Here is a 21456-nt window from a genome sequence, read left to right as displayed (position 1 = left end):
TGTACGCTTTCATACATATACTTGTCCAAACAAATAATAAAAGAAAAAGAAGTCAGGTACTCACTGATCTGGTTGGTAGATGCACTATAGAAAGCATTGACAGTGGTTGGACTAGTAAACCACCTGTAAAAAAAGCAACAAACAGCAACAAAATATCAGTTCTCAATGTATTGGGATTGTCAATGGAATGCTCAAAGATAAAAATCTAAGTCGGTTCAACGAAACAAAATTATTAAAAGTCATTAGATACATTACAAATGTAATTATTTCTCCAATTCAACATTTTGTATCTGTGCTTTTTGGATCATTTAAATCTATTGTCTACTGACATTTTAAATGAATGTAGTCAGTGTTTAACAGATCAGTGACTGAAGGGTACACTTGCTAACACTTATTCTTTTTTTTGTGTTCTTTTCAAAGTGATTTGAGTGCTTATGAAAGCTGCCAAATTGTCAGCCTTGGACAATGAAGTTCTCTATTTATACTGAACAGCTACAACACAAACAGCAGCAGTGCAAACTCCTATGCACTGTTTCACCAATGTACCTCAGCCCACTCATGGAGAAACTACCTAGTGAAATTAGAGGAGTCTACTTAGAAATGAGTAATCAAGTCTCTTCAGTCCTTGGCCTCTCTCCTGCAAGCCCTGACAAGGTGACTACTTTTAGGATGATTTCCATAATATAGACATATCCCGAACAGGAACAGAGAAAAGAAAACAAATGATTTCAGCATTCTGTAGGTCACTCAGCAACTACTGCTAATTATTTTATCACTGGTAAAGATTGCAGTAGCTTTCAGCAGCTATTAACCAATGGCCTATAGGTGAAACATTCTGTACTGTTGGCTAGGGGACAATGCAAAGGACTAGGTGACAAACTCCTGAAATTCGAATCCAGCTTTTCCACTGATTCATTGTATGGTCTAGACTAGCAATTTAACCTTTCAGTTTCCCCATCTGTAAAATGATTAATATATTTATTTACCTACCTGATCCGACTCATGCACATGAGTAACATTACTCAAATAGTTAGTCCTATTCCTTAATTGTTTCCAGTGGCACTACTCACTTGAGTAAAGTTACTTGTGTGTCAATATAAGCAGGACTGGACCTTTACACAGGTAGGTTAGTTAATACTGGAATTTCCCATTTGATTTCAATGGGTACAGAATTTAACCCTTGATTTTTAAAATAAAAAAATTAAAATTAAAATAAAATTAAGTATAAAAATAATGAGAATTATGGGTAATTTCTGATAAATTAGGCCCAGGTGTAATAAACGTCTGTACGTCTAAAGGAAAAAACTTGAGTTATCACATGGGATGCTAGAAATTTTTCAGTATATAAGACCAAAAATTCAGAAAATTAAAACAACATCTTCAGAAAATCTCATTGAAAGTCAATGGGACTTAGGCTCTTTAAGTGCCTAATTCACTTTTGAAAAGGTGGTTTTGCCATCTAAGTTACTTAAGCCTTCCAATACTGAGTGGAGCAATGTCTAAACACCTTTGAAATATCTGGACCTTATCCTCTCTGTGCCTCACTGCCCCCATCTGTACAATGGGGATAATAGCATTTCCCAACCACCCAGGGGTGTGTGAGGATAACTGCATTAAAGATTGTGGGGTGCTTTCATGGTAATGGTGGGCCATATGGGATCATAGGAGAGAGAGAGACAAATTAAAATCCCAGTTAACGGGATACATGCGCAATAGAGAGAAAAATATTTTTAAATGAATTTAAAACAGGAGCGAACTAGTATAGAAAACCACTTGGTTTTACTTACCTGCCAAGAGCTGAGTTCAAGGTTTCTGTTGCTACAATTAATGACTTCACTACTATCTAAAACAGTATAAGGAATGTTATTTTTAAAGGGTTAGTGATGTCATTCAAATGCAGCTATAAAAACATTCAACTCTGAATTCAGGTCTTAGGAGGCAAAAACCCTCAGGTAAAAAAACAAAAATAAATATTGAAAGATAAATGTTGAGGAATCCCTTCTAGATTGCTCTGCTTTAAAATATTTTCATTTCCTTTTAGAAAGGTGAAATTTGAAAGTGAAATTTAGAAAGATGTACCGTGCTGCAAAATGCACACCTGACACTGAAGTCGTTACTTGGGTAAAACTGTCACTGAAGACAGGATTTGTACCAACGTAACTACTGATGGTGGGTGCCCTGGAGGTTCAGAGATTCCCCTTTGCTTGAATGCTCTTCCAAATCTTAACCATACAGTACCTCAGTGCTTTTAAAACCAAGCTACACAGCCTCAGAGATCACCTCTTTAATTTCCAACAGTCTCTGGTTCCTGCCCTGAGGCCACCAAACACTATCCTTTCCCAGAACCCCACAGTCTTCCTAACCTATGTTTCGTCATGAGGAAGCCGAGAAACCCTTGTGAGTTCAAGCATAGAAAATGCTCCAAGTATCATCTAAAAGAGATGGTCTAAAGCAGTGCTCAGGACCTATTTGTAAATGTTGATGGCCTGTTATGACCCAGTATATAGACTGAGGTAGGAGGAGCTGGGTCCCCCAGGGTGGGTCATGGCCTGTCACAGCCCAGTAAATATCTTAAATATCCATCCTTTCATGGACTCTAATTGCCTAGGGTAATCCTCCCCGCAGAGTTTTTTTTTTTTTTTTTTTTTTTTTAGGAGAAACTGAAAGCTTTTTTCAGAAAAATTTGTCCGTAATAACGTGATGAAATGGTGGAGATATTTTAGTAAAATAATGAAAGTCAGAAGAAGACAGGTACTTATGGTGAGAAGGAAGGGTCAAGAAATAAAAAAGTTTGGTATGTTTTATGACATTTCAATTTCACATCCATTCACAGCAACAGTCAGAGCCACTATTGTTGAATGATGCAGTCCATCACCCTCAGGACAAATTTCACCAGGCTACAGGACTAATTTAGATTTCTTCTGTCTGAGAAGGGAACCCTCAAGGGCCACATCGAAATACTGAACATTTGTATTTGAATGTTAAAGTGCTTCTGAATATAGACAAGTCTCCACCAGGATTTCAGCTTCAATCCAGGTGTTTGTCCTCTTCTCCCACAACCTCTGCACTTTCCTCTACACCAGTCTTTACACATGGAAAGAGCTCCCTGACCTTATCCAAAGGCCATTATGCCTTGGGTAGCATGTTTCATGAGAGGAATCATAGTGAATCAACTGAAATTGCATCACTTCAGACAAAATACAACTTCATTCAGAATCTGTCATGCCCCTTCAATGAGGTGATGAAACCCTTCAGTGATGGACTTTAACACAAGGCAAATTAAGACACCAAAACCTGGAAGATAGTGTTACATTTCTATATTAAGGTAATGTTACATTTGTATATTACATTCTAAAATGAAGTCAATTAATAAATTGCTCTGCCATCCATCCGGAACTCAGGCTTTTTGGACTTATACACTAGGTTGTGCAAAAAATTTAGAACAGTGTTTGATCTTCTATACTACCTGTGCCATAAAACCTAGCCATAAGGGTAGAAGAAAGTACAGTGACATAAGTACTTGTGAGTTTCCAGCCTCTGTTAGTTACCAATTAAATTATAAACCTAGTGCTATTTTCACCTATTATTGATTGGCATGTAATGAAATTATTTCACTGTTGCAGCACAGCAGTGTTGCAATATCACATATTAGCAAGAAAGCATGGATGTTTTATGGGTTTTGGAGCCCACCACTGCAGACTTTACATCCAAAAGGAAAAGAAACAGCAGCATCTTCTGGCAGATGTGAAAGCACCACTGTTATTGGCTTTGGAGAGGCAGCTGTTCTCTTGGGTTTGTATTTTTATACTGCATCCATCCATTACCATGGTATTTGCCCTCCTCCCTTCTGGGCTAAAGGTGAGGGTACTACAATGGCAACCATGAAAGGAGGGGAGTAGGAAGTGCGAAAAGTCACTGGAGGAAAAGCTAAAGCTAAAAATATTTTATAAAACATCTCTCCCCAAAGCTTTAAATGAGGATGTAGATTGCTCTTTTCACTCAGATAAGATTTGGAAAGAGATTTGGTCTCAGATGAGGTCATTCAGGTATAATTGAATTTGATTCCCCTAATTCAAAGTAATAAAAAATTAAGTAATTAAATGGAAAAGATCATATATAGAAAAAGAAAATGAATTACATGAATCCATAATGCACTTAAGTTAGTTAGAAGCAAAAGGCTGTATAAGGTCACTAATATGCTAGAAACTGAGGGGGGGAAATGATCCTTTACTTAAAATAAGAAGAAAACATAAATAGTCTGCCTCTACTTTAAGTCTAAGTTTCTTAATGCTTACTCCACTCCTCCTTCTCACCTGTTATTCTGGTCAAATGCACTTTCTTTTGCACATAGGTGGCGAGGCACTAAGCACCTACAAAACAGGCCGCTTTCAGTCTCCCCAGGGCAGGGGAAGCAGTGAGGAACAAGGACATGCTGAGAAAGTGGGTCATGCTGGACCCATCTTTACAGCCAGATCACCCACTTAAAATGATGCCCAAAGAGTGGGTGAAAGTCACAGATGGCTCCTTTTAAACCTTCTTTTCTGCAGTACACTAATCCACATAGAAGGTAAGTGACTTGTCCAGGGGCACAAGTTAGTTACAGAAATAGCTGAGCATGCTTCTCTCTGCTCATTAATCCTATTAAAAGCAGAGGTGAGTTAAGGATTGTCAAAACTTTGATTAAAAAAATTGTCAAAATGCTAGATTTCAATTTTTTTCTTATCAGTTCTAATTCTAACCAGCACCCACCCCCATATATACATAACATCCAGCCATTTCCACTTCCACTTCCATTTCCACAATCCTTTGTCTCCTCCTATTTGTGATTCCCACCCATTCTCTGGCCCTTTGATAATTAAGAGAACAATCTCTGGGATTTTCCTTTTAGTTTCCTGTGCTGAGGAAAATTTGCGCAGAAACCGGTCCTATCTGGTAAATTGATACAGCTTTGATACTTTTTTGGTTATATTACTATGTTGGTTAATATCATTATTCTATCAGAGCCATTATCATAGCCAGGAAAATCCATACTCAGTATTTATTGATCCACATTCTGGGCTGTCTCCTGATATCAATATAGGCATTCATATCAAACCATTTTGTAAAAGGTCATTGAATACAGACAGAAGCCAAATAATGAGGGTGTTTGAATTATTTTCATTATACATACACGGGATCAAACCACAACCAGAACTAATGGCCTGCAAAATTCCATGAAAAAGAGAAAAACATTTAGCTCCCCTGTAAAAACATCAGAGAAGTATAATCATCTGGTCTTAGCATAATGGTGACGAAACTGATCTTTTTTGAGACCACATCTCACATTTTAGCCTAGCATGCATTATTACTGTTGAATTATAGCCACCTACAAGTGAAGTAGGAGTTTATAAAGGAAACACTAGTGGTTCTTAATGCTTTAGCTAGTTTCATGCATGGCAAGAATATATAGTTCAAACATTATCCATTATGTATAATTTCAAAGACATATAGGCAGAATAATTACCCAACATTATGATTATCATGTGCTCAGTTGTGGGGTTGCTATGAGCTCTGAGGAAGGGGTAGCATGTAGTTTTGCTGTCCAAGGAACAGACTAGTAACTAAATTGTGACTCACTGCGTCAAAACTTGGTCCCTGGTTCCCCCTTTTGCTCCATGGGGTAAGTAATCTGCACCAGTGCTTTACCTGGCAGGTTTCACTTCCTCCCCCTTACCAGTGCAGCTAGACTTCCTGGAGCAATTGTGGTGGTGGGGGGGGGGGTGAGTCAAGGCTCGGCGTGCTCCCCGCTATCTGGCACGGGAGGTGAAATAGTGACCCTACGAAGGCCGCTCTGCCCCATCACTCTATAATCCACACTACGAGTAGGTTAGTACACCCAGGAGAGTAAGGGGCACTTTAGACCTCCTTACTCCAATTCACACAGGCATAGGGTGAGCCACAATCTCTCCCTATATAAACATTATGTCTGTTAAAAGTTTTTTTAACATAGCATACAGGGCACAGAAAGACCAGACCTGATCTACCATACTACAGTGAAAGTAAAATGATCAGAAGGCTGCCTTAAAGTTCTCCTTGAATGAGGAAAAACAGGACAAGAGGGAAAAATTACCTTCTATCTCACGTTGATAAGGGGAGTAAATCCCTTATTTTTTAAGCATATTATTCATGTGGCAATTCTCAGAGTATGGCCCTATAGGTGTATATTTCAGGGATTACCTGCCAAATAATTTCCTTGAAAATGACATTTCCCTTCATGCTAAGAACCTATTCAGTGCACATTAACACAGCTAACAAATTCTTTCCATGGGATTGAAGAGTAGAGGAGGTTTATCTCTTTTTCTATTAAGGAGCAAATGTTATTTCACTGCTCTATGGAAACTCATGAGAGGCTAAAGAGACTATATTATCATGATCTACCTCTGGCATACAAGCCTATAGGAGTGTCTTCAAAATCATCCCTTCAGGATTAACTCTTCTGCTTTCAAAGTAATGTGTTCATGAGATTTTAGCAGTGACACTCACTGTTGAAGTTAAGCTGAAACCACAGCCTATGCCTCAAAAATATAGGGCCAAATTCTGATACCCCTTACTAACAGGGGTTACAGTACATCACCCCTTGAGTGGTCTCACTGAGTCAAGGGGACCACTCGCGGTTCAGGTGAAACCCACTGTGAGTAAGGATAACAGAATCTGGTTTATAGGTATTAATAATATAATATATTGAAGACAACTATCATATTTAGTTGTATTGTGGAAAATGACCTTTAAACCTAAAGATGACAATGCCTATATGAAATATGACCAGCATAGCTATACATCAGAGCTAATTTTAAAGGTTTTACACCAAAGTAGTCATTTTTAAATAGTGCGATTACACTAACTGATTTCCATATATGTTTTAATTAGCACGTTAAAGATTTGATTACCTACCAGTAAGAAAAGAAACTTCATTACTCATATGTGTTAGACTATTGTATACAATACAATACATCTTCATGGGTCTTTTAAAGTAAATTTAAAATGTTAAATTGAAACTAATTATCTCTTATTCCACATCACTGCGATCAACGGCAGGTAACTAACAATGCTGGCTGCTATTAGTAGTAACAATATTATCTCTTAATATTCTATTAATGGAAAATTTATTGAATAAAATCCCTGCTGTGCCATTCTAAATTCTTACTGGGACCAAGAGAAATAATCCAATTTTAATTGAGATTCAATTAGTCTTTTTATTCTTCATTAAATTAAACGTTTAAGATCCATGAATATAAAGAGTGTAATGATGCACTAGAATAGGACTGCCCAGAACTTTTCTAAAAAAAATCAAGATATAAATATTTACAAGCATTTCTGAGTAATTATTGTTTTCTGTAGTAGTAATTCCATCACAAAGAGGCACTGTGTGTAATTTTATTCAATGTATATGTTTGCCTACTCACTCTGTTTTTGGAACTTCTTTTCTAAGCCAGTAGAAGTCAGACTGGGCCAAATATTTGCGGGTCTGCAGTACATTGCCAAAATAGTCATTTTCTGAAAACTTCATCTGTGTAAATAAATCATAACCATTAAACATGACCAACAGAAACAAAGATGATGTTAAAAGAATCAGAATTTCAACGGTAACGATATAACCAACTCATATTTTTTGGTCATCATTATTATTCACATTACAACAGCTAGGATAAAATCCACCCCATTGCGTAATGCTTCCCAAGGGCCTCCACACTGTGAAACCTCTAGGGTTGCCCTGCATAAGGGAAGGATATTGAGCAGAGCAGGTATGCAGGGAGATCTCAACACTCTCCACACCACCTTGGGAGTCAGGATGGTCATATGGTAAAGATAATGGGGTGGGATTTAGGATATTCGGTTCAATTCCCTGACCTGACATCAAACAGTCTATGTGACACTGAGTGAGTCACCACTGTGCTTCAATTCCCTGTCTATAAAAGGAAATAGTAATATTTCCTTTGTCTGTCTTGTTAATTCAGTGTATAAGCCCTCTGGGGGATGATCGTCTCTTACTATGCATTTGTACAGCACCTAGCACAATGAGGCCTGGATATCTTGGTTGGGCCTTTATGTGCTACTATAATACAAATAATTATATAACATGTATCCCACACTTATACCTAAATAAGTTATTCAAATAACAAGTATGCGAACTTTAAAATATACTAGACAAGACCACCTTTCCAGATCTACCAGCAATACCAACGTATGGCTATAGAGAAAAGACTATGGAATGATGTGGTATGATGGTTTTATCAGTTTAGATTTCGGATGGGTGAGTTACTCATTTATAGTGACATCAGAAGTGAGTTATGCGAGTCATCCCAAATGAGATTTCAATCCTCCTTTGACCCACTGAAGTCAGTGAGATGACTTATGTGCTTAAGATACAATGCGTGCTTTGCTGTGCTTTTATATGCTCTGTTGGATTGGAGACAGAGTTCTCAGTACCTTGCAAAATTGAGTCCTGAGCACTGATAAAACCTTCATAGCACACCCACTATCATGTACTAAGTTTTTGCCACATTAGAGAAAAACTATTTTGCAAATGATTTGGTTAGTCTTAAAAATTATATTATTATTATATATCTGTATAATTCTAGCTATTAAACCTGGTATCTAAGCTGCAAGAACCATAAAAGCTAACTGAAATCTTATTTCATAAGGTGATAGCAACATTTACAAGTTAATAGAAAGGTCTAAATTCCTTTCGAGAGCTTCAGAAGATGCAGAGTGCACTTTTGCTACACTTCCTGGAAATGAGATGGGGGCACTCGCTCACAATATGTTAGATGTGTTGGAGAATTCCGCATTCACACTGTGGCAATCTTTCATTCTCTATTTGTGCATCAGGTGTGCACATCTTTCAAGTAATGTCCTAATACGGTTGATGGTCATCCACTATATTTGGCAGAGCAAGAAACGAGGTGGTTCAATGCTGGGAACAGATATAAAGGTGCATGCTGTTTACATCAAAGCCAGCCCATTGCATCCGTCAGGTGTCTTTTGGGTTGAACTTGGATGACAGAAGAGCTTCTCCAGCTGCCCAAAATGGTCAGTGGTGAGTATGAGGCAAGTAAACAAGGTTATCATGGAGTGGGAATGTTTGGTTAGCGAGAGCTTTCTTGCATTCGCGTATCATAGCCATTTCTCACTGGATGGTTGAAGGAAGGATGTTGGCGTGGACTGGAAGCCATGGCAGCGGGGTGGACTGACATGACCTAATATCACCCATATAAAAAAATGCCATATCTAAACCTGGTTGAAAAAATTCAAATTTCACAGTGTTCTGTTGAAATAATGGGACAAATTTTTCATGAAAATGTGTGAAAAATGTTCCTGTTTTCCAACCAGCTCTGGTCACAAGTTTAAAGGTCCAATACCTTTGGGTTAAAAGCAAGTGGTGTGTGTGTGTCCATAGGAAAGCTGGAACTCTCTGATTCTCAATGGCATAAAGCTGGCATAAAGCTGTCAGTAGTAGTCCTGCATGGCTATGAGATAGATACTGGATCAGAATGGAATATCATCTGTGCTAAGATTTATTGCTTTACATATAAAAAGGTGGCTGTGTGAAACTATTTAGGAGGGTGGATCTGAGCCTCTGAGCGTATCCTAGTTTATATTGGTTACTATTCATTTAACCTCAAGGACTGATTCTTTGCAAGCCACATTTAAAGTTACTTGTGTATTATTTAGTATTCTTCTGCAATAGTTATGAACCCTGTTTGCTACTCACTTTTTGAGCTTGCTTCCCCAGATTAAGTATGCAAATAAATGTCCATAAATGTGTTTCATATATGTTATTGTATTATGTGTTGCTTATATTACAATAGAGCTCAGGGTCTCCAATTCATATCAGGTCCCCAATATGACTGGAAGGTTATCACAGAGAGAGAGAGAGAGAGAGAGAGAGAGGTGGCCATTGTCCTGAAGCATGTTCAAATATGAGAATTATTACATCAAGAGTTTTGTTTCAAAATCTTTGCTGTGCCATCAGCTAAATAGTTTTGGATCCCTTATTTATATAGATATCAGCAAGAAATCCTTTTCTAAGTAAACCAAATACTCAAACCATTTTTAAAATTAGGGTTTTAAAAACCTTTTTTTATTATTTTCTTCTATCATTTATTGCCATAATCAAATGTTACACTCAGATATCTACTATGCCATGGGAGGCTTAGGTGTTTTTCAGTATCTAGCCAGACAAATCTGGGTGTAAATTAATGTTAAAAATTGCAGGGGAAAGAGCAGAATTACATTTAATGCAGGTCTAGGGTACACAAAGAGTTAATGAGTCTGACAACTGAGGAGTACAAGCTAAGCCCAAGTATACATTTAAACATGATATGTTTATGAGCAAAATTTGAGCGTCCCTGGGAGTTTTAATAATTGACATCAGCTATTTATTTTTTTTCAAATTGTACCCTAAGGACCAATAAATGTTTTACCACAACAGTGGTGGAGACAGATACAAAACACGATTGCTTACACTGAACAGCTCAGAGGATTGATAATTGGATACTAGGGATTTCACATATGGGTCACTGGTTCGAATCCAGCCTGTGCTGTCAGTGACTATAGGTCATGACGACCTGATTGCTATCCCGTGGCTTATGTGAAATGAATCGGTTACTCAGAACAATTTCTAGAGCACAAATATCTACTTCTCATAAATCATCAGAGTAGGTCAATCAGTAGGGAGTCCTCTATATCAGTGCTTAAAATGAAAAAGTCCTACTTTTCTGTTTTAGGTGAGTCGTATAATTCTGAATGAGAGAGATAAGTCAGCACCAGCCTCAAACTAGAGCTGTGAGAAATTAAATGTGTTAGAAGATTTCAATAGAAAAATTTGCCAAATTCTTTACTGCAATTTTCACTTCCTAAAATTTCACTTTGAGAAAAATGTTGATGATATAGCTGTGTACATTGTGGAAACATGTGAAAAACATTTATTTCTACAGCTATTATTACATGAAATAATATGTTTTCACATGAAAACAGGCCCATTTTGCTTACGAAATGTTCAAAGAGATGTTTCAGTAATTTTGCAAATATTTTGCACACCTCCACCTCAAAGGAATCTAGCATCGCTGCTCTATCATTATTCATGTTAGCCTCATTTACAAATGAGGGTTCACATTGCCACAAGTTTCCAATCTATTACCAAATTTCTCAAATATGACTAGCCATGTAAGAAAAAAGGCTGCTAATATTTCATAAAGCCTGCTCATATTCCAAATTCAAAAAATTCTCAAGCTTGGGACAAAGTTACACTTCAGCACCAGCCTATTGTTTTGCTTTTTATGTGGATGAGTGATTCCATCTCCTGAATGGTTTCTCCTTTGTCCCATTAACACAGATGATAAAGTTCACAATATCCCCTCTCTACACTGTTTCCCTCAGCAGGGACCAGATTTGCTGAGTTTTTCCATCTTAGAGTTCTGAGTGAACTATGTCATATTTAACAGTGCCTTGGTTTGTTTTGTGCATTATTGTAAGTTATACTGGAGCACTTTTTTTGCAATGCCACTATTGCAAAAGAGTCCATGAATATCAGATAATTTTAAGCCTACGAAAGTTTTGACATTCCTTATAGTAATTTATACTTATCATACCAGTAGGTCAAGTTCCTTGATTTGTCCATGCAAACAAGCTGTGGACACACTGGTGATGAAGTAAAGATTTTTCCCTTGCCTGAGAAGCAATATCTTCTGTTATTTCATCTTGATGTAGATGTAAGTCCTGTTGGTGGCTATTTGAGGTTTTCCTTGAACTAAAAACAACGTATTCTTCAGGAAAGATGGTCTTGTTAAGAACTAGACTGAGATTCAAGAGATCTTGGTTTAATTTGTGGCTGTACCACAGATTTCCTGTGGCATCTTGGCCAAGTCACTTCATTCACACTATGCAACAGTCCTCATCTGTAAAATGGGGAAAAAAATACTTCCTTTCTACGACCCTTTGTCAGTTTTGTCTATTGAGATTGAGAAGTCTTTGGAGTAGGGATTCTCTCTTACTATGTGTTTGAACAGTGCTTGGCAAAATGAGGCTATAATACTGTATCTTATCTGGGGCTTCTAGGTACAGTACATTGAATCATGCACTCGTGTCCAGGCATAATGTCTCTGGTATGCTTGGCTCCAGTGACTCCTATTGGCCGTCTGCCTCTCACTAGGTCTTCCATGACTCAGCCCTCCAGCAAAGTCACAAAGTTCAAACCACTTCCAGGATAACCAAAAAGTTCAAATGAAAATCCAAACAAATATGAATAATTCTTTTGCTCTGGTGGGTTACTGAAGTCTTTTGTTTTTATTCTCTCAGGGCTCCCTCCCACAGGTACTTATTCTGCTCCTTATGGATTTCTCCCTGCAGGAGAATTCCACCTTCTCTGCTGTCTCTCCCTCTTCCTGAGCCCACAACAGGGATAAATTCTGTCCCCACAGTTTTCCTCAGTCTGCCTAAGCCAAGCCCTTCCTGAGGGGACTTCTCTACATCCTCTCTCCTGGGTCTTCACACTTCAAATAAGCTCCCTCAGCTCCTTATATGGCACAAGCAATTATTTAATCCCTGCCTATGTGTGGTGCAGGACTATTTCAGGTTCTTTCCATTGCCTTATAGGTGATGGGGATTAAGCTGCATCACAATGGCCAATCTGTTGTATTGGCCAAGTTACACATACAATAATACAATGTTATTGTAAAACAAATATTCCAATGTGCATGCTGTAAAAAGAGCCTCTCCAAGGTACCTTCCTCTTTTGGTTGAGGCCATTGACACACAGTTACCATCACGGGCTTGGTCCAATCCAAACCCCAGCCTCTTAGTCCTTGCAGTGGACCCCACCAAGACAACCCAGGCCTGCCAATAGTGTGGGAGCAGAGTGAGGGCAGCTGGCTTCAGCAGTGTTACTGAGCATGTTCCATCTTTGTGAGCATGCTCGGTACAAGACAAGCAGTAAAACTGGGCGGATCCACATGCCCCTGCATCCCCCCCGCACGTGTCTCCTCTGTGCCCCACTCTTGTTGGTCTGCTTACTTTGTTTAGAGATAGCGGAAAGAAGTTCAGACTCAGAGAACAAGCCCCTCCTGGGGTCAACAAAAAGCAAAAAGGTCAGTGGCACCACCTTACTTTAGGGGTCCCTGGGTAGCTGCTTTACTGGAGTCCTTATGGCCAGGCAGCCAAATCAGTCTCTCTGTACTGGACTTTCCCCTAGGGTTCACAGAGCTGGGGCAGTGTCTCTATTATGGGGGTTCCTCCTACTGCTTCAGCAGCCACTCGCTTCTCAGGGCTTCCCTCTTGCTGACTGCAGCTTGCCCCTTTCATAGCCCTCCTTCCTACCATGCATCAATGTCAGGGCCAGAGAAGCAGGGCTATTTTAGCACACAGAACCTCCCCAGACCCTTCCATCATCACAATGCTCAATTCTTTCCTTTGTGGTTAAGCTAGGTTATCACCAACACAATATGTTTAATGTTATCATTCTTTTAAGATTTCAGTCTTGCGAGACAGTGTGCTCACTTCAGAACCATAAGGTAATGGGGCAAATCAAGCAGAAGGCCACGAGAAAAGTGTGGCATGGAAGGGGGGAAAAATTGGTGTTTTCTGGCACGAGTTTAAAAATAACATAACTGCTCTGATTCTGGATAGCTAAAAGGAGAAGACGAAAGAAATGGTTGCGACACACCATAAAGAAAGAAAATGATACATTTTACACTTACTGTTTTGATGTCTTCATTAATATACGTGTCATTCATTATAAACTCAGGGTAACCCACTTTTGCCAAAACTGCTTTTGCCTTTGAGGAGAGAAAAAAAAAAAGTTTGATGATTTAAGCATTTAAAGTGCATTTTTCCCCTCATTGAAAGTACTGCATTGCAAGTACCTCCCAAATGGCACCCAGATTCTACCTGAAACAACTTGCTTAGGTGCATCAAAGCAGTTTTAGTTTATAATACTGAGGGCCTCATGCAGCTATCAGTTTACATAGTAGCTCCGTTGACTTCTGTAGAGTTACTGCACAATTACAAGTGCTTGAGCACAGAATCTGATCCTAAGAGTGAAACCCTCTAAGGATTTTCAAGCAGAGTTAATCTGATGGTCATAACTTATATTTTTTACTGTGTTTTAACAAACAGTGGCCTGGATAGCTATCATACAGCAGCTGAATCAAGCCCAGTTATTCAAATGTATGCAGGACATGGATATGAATAGGTCAAAACCTCAGCTGGGATAAACACAGCATAGTTCGACTGACGTCAAATAGATCTACACCAGATAAGGATGTGGCTACAGTTTTCTGAAGGAGTATGTAGTTTCTTCAGTTCATGCTGTTGAAGGGTGTTTTGTTCATCTACTGGAGCTGTCTAATCAAAATCTTTAGAATCATAGAATATTAGAGTAGGAAGGGACTCAGGAGGTCATCTAGTCCAACCACCGGATCAAAGCAGGACCAACCCCAACTAAAGAATCACAGCCAGGGCTTTATCAAGCCACACCTTAAAAACATTTAAGGATGGAGATTCCACCACCTCCCTAGGTAACCCATTCCAGTGCTTCACCACCCTCCTAGTGAAAAACTTTTTCCTAATATCCAAATTAGACCTCCCCCACTGCAACTTGAGACTATTGGTCCTAGTTCTGTCATCTACTACCACTGAGAACAGCCTAGCTCCATCCTCCCTGGAACCCCCTTTCAGGTAGTTAAAGGCTGCAATCAAATCCCACCTCATTCTTCTCTTCTGCAGGCTGACCAAGCCTAGTTCCCTCAGCCTTTTCTATTAAGTCATGTGCTCCAGCCCCCTAATCATTTTTGTTGCCCTCCACTGAACTCTTTCCAATTTGTCCACATCCTTCCTGTAGTGGGGGGCCCAAAACTGGACACAATACTCCAAATGCGGCCTCACCAATGCCGAATAGAGGGCAATAATCACCTCCCTCAATCTGCTGGCAATGCTCCTACTAATTCAGCCCAATATGCTGTTATCCTTCTTGGAAATAAGGGCACACTATTGACTCATATCCATCTTCTTGTCCACTGTAATATCCAGGTCCTTTTCTGCAGAACAACTGCCTAGCCAGTTGGTCCCCAGTCTGTAGCGGTGCCTGGGATTCTCTGCACTAGTTCTTGTTGAACCTCATCAGATTTCTTTTGGCCCAATCCTCCAGTTTGTTTAGGTCCTTCTGTATCCTAAACCTACCTTCCAGGGTATCTACCACTCCCCCCAGCATAGTGTCATCTTCAAACTTGCTGAGGGTGCAATCCACTCCATCCTCCAGATCATTAATGAAGATGTTGAACAAAACCGGCCCCAGGACTGACCCCTGGGGCACTTCGCTTATTACCAACTGCCAACTACACATTAAGCCATTGATCACTACCCATTCAGTGATCTAGCCAGCTGTCTATTAATCTTATAGTTCATTCGTCCAACCCATACTTCTTTAACTTGCTGATAAAAATACTGTGGGAGACCATAACAAAAGCTTTGCTAAAGTCAAGGTATATCATATCCATGTAATCAGGTTGGTCTGGCATGACTTGCCTTTGGTGAATCCATGTTGACTGTTCCTGATCACCTTCCTCTCTTCCAAGTGCCTCAAAATGGATTCCTTGGGGACCTGCTCCATGATTTTTTTGGGGACTGAGGTGAGGCTGACTGGTCTGTAGTTCCCCAAATCCTCCTCCTTCCCTTTTTTGAAGATGGGCACTATATTTGCCTTTTTCCAATCATTGAGGACCTCTTCCAATCACCATGAGTCAATGGCTCTGCAATCACATGAGCCAACTCCCTCAGCACCCTCGGATGCATTGCATCTGGCCCCGTGGACTTGTGCATGTCCAGCCTTTCTAAATAGTCCTAAACCTGTTCTTTTAGCACTAAAGGCTGTTCACCTCCTCCCCTCTTGTGCTGCCCAGTGCAATAGTCTGGGAGCTGACCTTGTCTGTGAAGACAGAGGCAAAAAAAGTATTGAGTACTTCAGCTTTTTCCACATCATCTGTCACTAGGTTGCCTCCCCCATTCTGTAAGGGGCCCACACTTTCCCTGACCTTCTTTTTGTTGCTAACATATCTGTAGAAATCCTTCTGGTTACAACTTCACATCTCTTGCTAGCTGCTACTCCAATTGTGATTTGGCCTTCCGGATTTCACCCTGCATTCTCAAGTAGTATTTTTATATTCCTGCCTGGTCATCTGACCAAGCTTCCACTTCTTGTAAGCTTCGTTTTTGTGTTTACGCTCACCGAAGACTTCTTTGTTAGGCCAAGCTGGTCGCCTGCTATATTTGCTATTCTTTCTGCACATCAGGATGTTTTGTTCCTGCACCCTCAATTAGGTTTCTTTAAAATACTGCCAGCTGTCTTGGACTTCTTTCCCTCTCATAATAGCCTCCCAGTGGATTCTGCCCATCAGCTCCCTGAGGAAGTCAAAGTCTGCTTTTCTGAAGTCCAGGGTCCATATTCTGCTGTTCTCCTTTCTTCCTTTTGTCAGGACCCTGAACTCTACCATCTCATGATCACTGCTTCCCAGGTTACCACCCAACTTCTACTTCCCCTACCAATTCTTCCCTATTTGTGAGCAGTAGGTCAAAAGGAGCATGGCCCCTAGTAAGTTCCTCCAGCACTTTCCCCAGGAGGTTGTCCACAACGCTCTCCAAAAACTTCCTGGATTGTCTGTGCTCTGCTATATTGCTCTCCTATCAGACGTAATTGAAGTCCCCCATGATATGGAAACTTTCACTAGCTGTCTGAAGAAAGTATCATCCTCCTCATACCTTATCGTCTTTTCACTGCTCCTCCGTTTTAAGAGATTCCATTTCTTAAAATATTTGTTCCTAGTTACACCATACATCTGGGTTTTATTGGACATTGCCTCTTGTTTGATCCTCTACTTTCTGTCCAGGAGGATTTTTCAAACAAGAGGCAATGTCTGAGTTTTTGCAAAGCAAATGTTGCATCTCAGAAAAAACTCTGACTGGGCTGCTTCTCAACTGGTCCTCCCCTGCATCTGCATCTGATTGGTTCCTCACAGCTGCTGGATCCTGCCCACCCAGGCCTGGGGAGTTGAAGACCCCCGCAGGGAGGCGCTGACTGATAGCTGTCACTGGATTCTGGATCTGTGCCAGACACTCTGCCACCATGATAGGGAACAACGCTGCCCCCACAGCTCAAGAGTGAGGCCCCATGTACCACATCTAGAGCCCCCACTGCCAGGTAATTCCTCCCAGTACACACGCACACTCCTCCAGCATCCCCAAATGCCCCCTAGAATACACACACCCCTCCAGAACCCCCCAACTGTATCCTCTCCAGTTCCTCCTTCCCCACCCCCTCTGATAGTGTCCTCCCTGGGGGTACCTGAAACATGATAACCCTATTTATTGCCAATAACACCATAGAATCCTCTGTGTTCCTATTCTCATTACAAAGCCCTTAAGAACATTAAAATAATGCAATTTACATTTTTTACATTAATTCGGATTTATCCTGTTTCACATTTGTGAGAATTTGTCTTAGTACATTTTTTATAGATATGTATACACACACAAACAACATATATTTATGTATATACACACCCAAATATATAAACATACATTCATATTACATACATCACCATGATAACCATCACGCCAGCACTTACATTTCATAACTCGTGCTACAAATTGAAAATAATTATGTAAACTAACTTTATAATACATTTATGGATGACTCTAAAGTTGTCCCACCCCAAGGACATCCATCCATAGTTACTATGGAAACAATTTATTTTCAAGAGGAAAAGCAGAGAGAGAGAGTCTAAAAGATGAAGGGAAAAAACAAACAAAATAAGGCACCTGCATGGAACATGCGATAGAGTGGGATGGTACAAAATGTGTATTTCTGTGTGTTTTGGAAAGACAGACATCCATGTACCTTGTAGGACTATGGGAATTTTCCATAAAACTTTCCTCTAGTAATGTGATCCTTTAAACACAAACATCCAAAGCCATATGGATGCTGACAGAGGAGAACCCTAAGGAATTACGTGGCCTTTTTAAATAAACCGCTTTCAGCATCTAGGCTCTAACTCTGCGTCCTGCTCTGTCTGAGCAGATCCCTGCACCCATGTGGAGTTCCTTGTCTTCAGTGGCTTTCCATGTAGATACAGGGGTTGCCGGGGGAGGGGAGGAGATTGCCTTCATCTGCGGCATGGGTTACTTGCAGGTTTAAACCAGTGTAAATGGTGGATTCTCTATATTCTGAAGTCTTTAAATCTTGATTTCAGGACTTCAGTAGAGTTCAGCCAGATGGTAAGGGGGGGGTCTATTACAGGAGTGGGTGGGTGAGGTTCTGGGGCCTGCAATGTGCAGGAGGTCAGACTGGATGATCACAATGGTCCCTTCTGGTCTTAAAATCTATGAGTCTATAAGGTTCTGAGAAGCAGCTTGCAGGATCAGGGCCTTACATACCAAGGTGGCAGGGAAATTTATTAATAACTCAGACAGAACTCATCTGATACTCCGAGTCATTTCATGCTAGTTGCCATAGCATGTATTAATATTAATTAAAGAACTATGGCATTTCATGAAAGTCCTTGGGAAATATACACATTAGAAATTATTCAGATTCATCTCTGCAATCACAATAGGCCCAGTCCAAAGATCCGGAGGGCTGAGCTTACTTGTCCCCTGTGTCAGTAAGAATTATTGCAAGACCACAAAATGACCAGAAGTAAATAATGCCCAGAGTCAGAATAGCCAGCTCTGCAATTTCTTGCAGTCCCTCTGCATCAGCATGGGGCAAAGCAATGTTACAATGTTTTCCCCCCAACATCCTTTTTTTAAACTTCCCTCATTCACAAGAAAACTGGAGCTATGTTTCTTAGAAGTTCCTCTGTTCCTAGGGCTGTTCCAGCTGAAGTTATTGTCTACTAATAGTGACATCACAATTAATTGCTGTACAGATAATTAAGATGTCACAAACAGAAGATTATGACTTCAGGTTGGAAATTAACAGCAGGAACAGATGAACTCTTAAGCAAGAAGGATCCCATTGTCATACAAATATCCCCAGTGATAGAAAAACAATGGAAGATAAATGCTCGACAGGAAATATGAAATGAGCCAAATTACCTCTCGATAGAATGCCTTGGTTTTTCATGAGGCACAACAGGTACTGAAGATCTTTTTTTAAAAGCTTGAGAAAACAGGCGAAAACCAAAATTCAGCTTTAAGATAGCATCTATTTTTTGCCCTGCTTATGCTGTCTCATCCAGCTGACTGAACTTTTAATGGACTGGAAAACTTCACAACATTACTTTAGGGTTTTCAATGCTATTTCCTACTATATCAGTCTCAAGAAAGCAAGTAGGAAACTCATCAGTTTTAATTTCCACTAAGTTGACTGCTTAAATGAGTTAGGTTAGTCTCAAATGTCTTGCATGTATTCCAAAGTAATCATTTTAATCACTTAATTAAGTTGTCTTTGTGTTGCATCTGCATAATTGAGCCCTTAACATTTTTGATTAAACCAACAAAAGAAACAAAATAATTTATAATAGCTGATGAACAATTGCCCTTTTAAAAACAATTCAAAGAGTCAATGTGGATTAACTGCTCCAATACTGTTGACTTTGAATGCTTCAATCAGTATGAAATGTGGATCAAAAACATTGTTGAATGTATTTAGGCAAATAACAAAAAGCACTTTTATATCTCATATTATTCCTTAAAAACACTGGCATTTTCCAACTGCCTTCCAGATCCTTACTTGGTATAAACCTCAGAGAACTCTGAACCCATTTTAGGCCCAGCAATCTCAGTGAGCAGATCCATAAAGCATGGTCGTCACCAGCATGAAAGGAGCAAAGGTGGATCCTGGCCTCAAACCAGAAGTGTTAATGGTCTGACCTTGACAAGAACATATTCCTCTCCTCCCCACACCACTCAAAGATTTTGATTCCACCTTGAAGAGTCAGTCTGTGTAGACATTAAAATCATTCAGAACCATAAAACTTTTCTGAAATAGTGTTGGAGTCACTAAGAACTCTGTCAGTTCAGTCAAGAAAGCTGAGGTATAGGAGGACAACCTGTACAACCCTGCTATTCTCATTTTAAACCTATTCCATCATTCACACACAAGGTGGACTCTCAAATCCATCCATTTTTGGAGTGAGAAACATTCTACAATTATGGGCAGATGGAACGAGTTCAGCCACACCACCTACCCATGGTTGAAGCTGAACAAAGTGCCCATCATGATACATCTTGGCTATGGAGTCCTTCCTTTCCGCATCCTTTTTCAAAGAAACCCAGCTGTCCTTTCACAAGCAGCTTGTGGCCAAACAACCACTTTCCGCTCATTTGTTTCTATACAAAATAATTTGGAATTCTGTGCTCCTAGCTTAGTTTATATGCTAGAATGTCAAGGTCAAGTGGCTGGAAAAAAAAAAAACACCAACTAGTGCAGAATGGCACTTTGTGAGAGAAAAAAGGACAGTTTAGAATTATCACCTTTTTCCCTCTAAATCTCACTCCCTCCTCCCCAAAAAATGCCTTATCACAATACTTCCAAACCTTTAACATTTCCCTGTTCTTGTATGTGTTTCAATGGCGAGATGCCAGTTGTACACCATTGACAGTTATTTGCTTCATGTCTGTGATACTATCAAAATGGTCGATCGAGAGTGAGGCTTTGGATAATCTGCCTCCTAATAGCAAGATTAATAACTGAGTTGAATATCACTGACCGCCCATTATTATTTACCATTTATTTTATATTGCAGTATATGTATTCTGTAGGTGTGCATGTGCATGAGAGAAAGAGAGAGAGAGAGAAAATCCTGGTCCAATTGATACCAGCGTAAGTTTTGCTATTAACCTCGGTAGGATAAAGATTTCACCTGTACACATTTCCCCCCATTTCCATTCATTCCAAGTGTATTGCAAACCAGAGAGCTGTAGATGCAAAATGAAATAAAATTTAAAAAAATAACAACTTGCTCTTGGCTTGCCAACCTAAATCAAATGCTTGTGCTTCAGTGCTACAGAACATCATTCTATTCTATTATATTCAGATTCTTCTACCATGATTTTGGTATCTGAGCATTATCAATGACCATCTCACTGTTCAAGGGCAGATAATTTTAATTGCTAGGCTTGATTTTCATTTACACTAAGGTCCCTTTAAGTCACCCTGGCAATGTATAGGGTCATTAAAATGGAAGTAAGTTACAGTTACTGTAACATACACTGCTTCTATATATATTTTTAAAAGAGTTATTCATAACTTAAATAAACTCCAAAGAAAGACTTTATCATGCCTTGTCTATATGCTACATTATATCTTATTTTTATCATAATATAAAAAGTACTTGGTTTCAAGCACTAACATATCCCTGTACATTGAAATACTGTATCTACTGTAAGAATGTTTTTGAAATACCTGCAAAAATTAAAATTCAT

The 21456-nt window shown here is 39.5% G+C and overlaps 1 protein-coding gene across 1 annotated transcript in view; it reads right to left on the bottom strand.

Annotated features, from left to right (window-relative positions):
* The window catches only part of PHEX (phosphate regulating endopeptidase X-linked), a 129839-nt gene that overhangs the window by 26296 nt on the left and 82087 nt on the right, over positions 1-21456 (bottom strand). The window contains exons 13-15 of the mRNA XM_067545292.1: positions 13734-13811; positions 7443-7546; positions 65-123 (exon numbers count right to left, since the gene is read on the bottom strand). Coding sequence (XP_067401393.1) covers positions 65-123; positions 7443-7546; positions 13734-13811 — 241 coding nt within the window. The remainder of the gene's footprint in view (positions 1-64; positions 124-7442; positions 7547-13733; positions 13812-21456) is intronic.

Source organism: Emydura macquarii, unplaced genomic scaffold (assembly GCF_026122565.2).
Source record: "Emydura macquarii macquarii isolate MOO-44397 ecotype Brisbane River unplaced genomic scaffold, CSIRO-AGI_Emac_v2 contig_1043, whole genome shotgun sequence".
Classification (NCBI taxonomy): Eukaryota; Metazoa; Chordata; order Testudines; family Chelidae; genus Emydura; species Emydura macquarii.
Note: the sequence above shows the minus strand (reverse complement) of the source record. Positions and strands in the feature narration are given on the sequence as shown.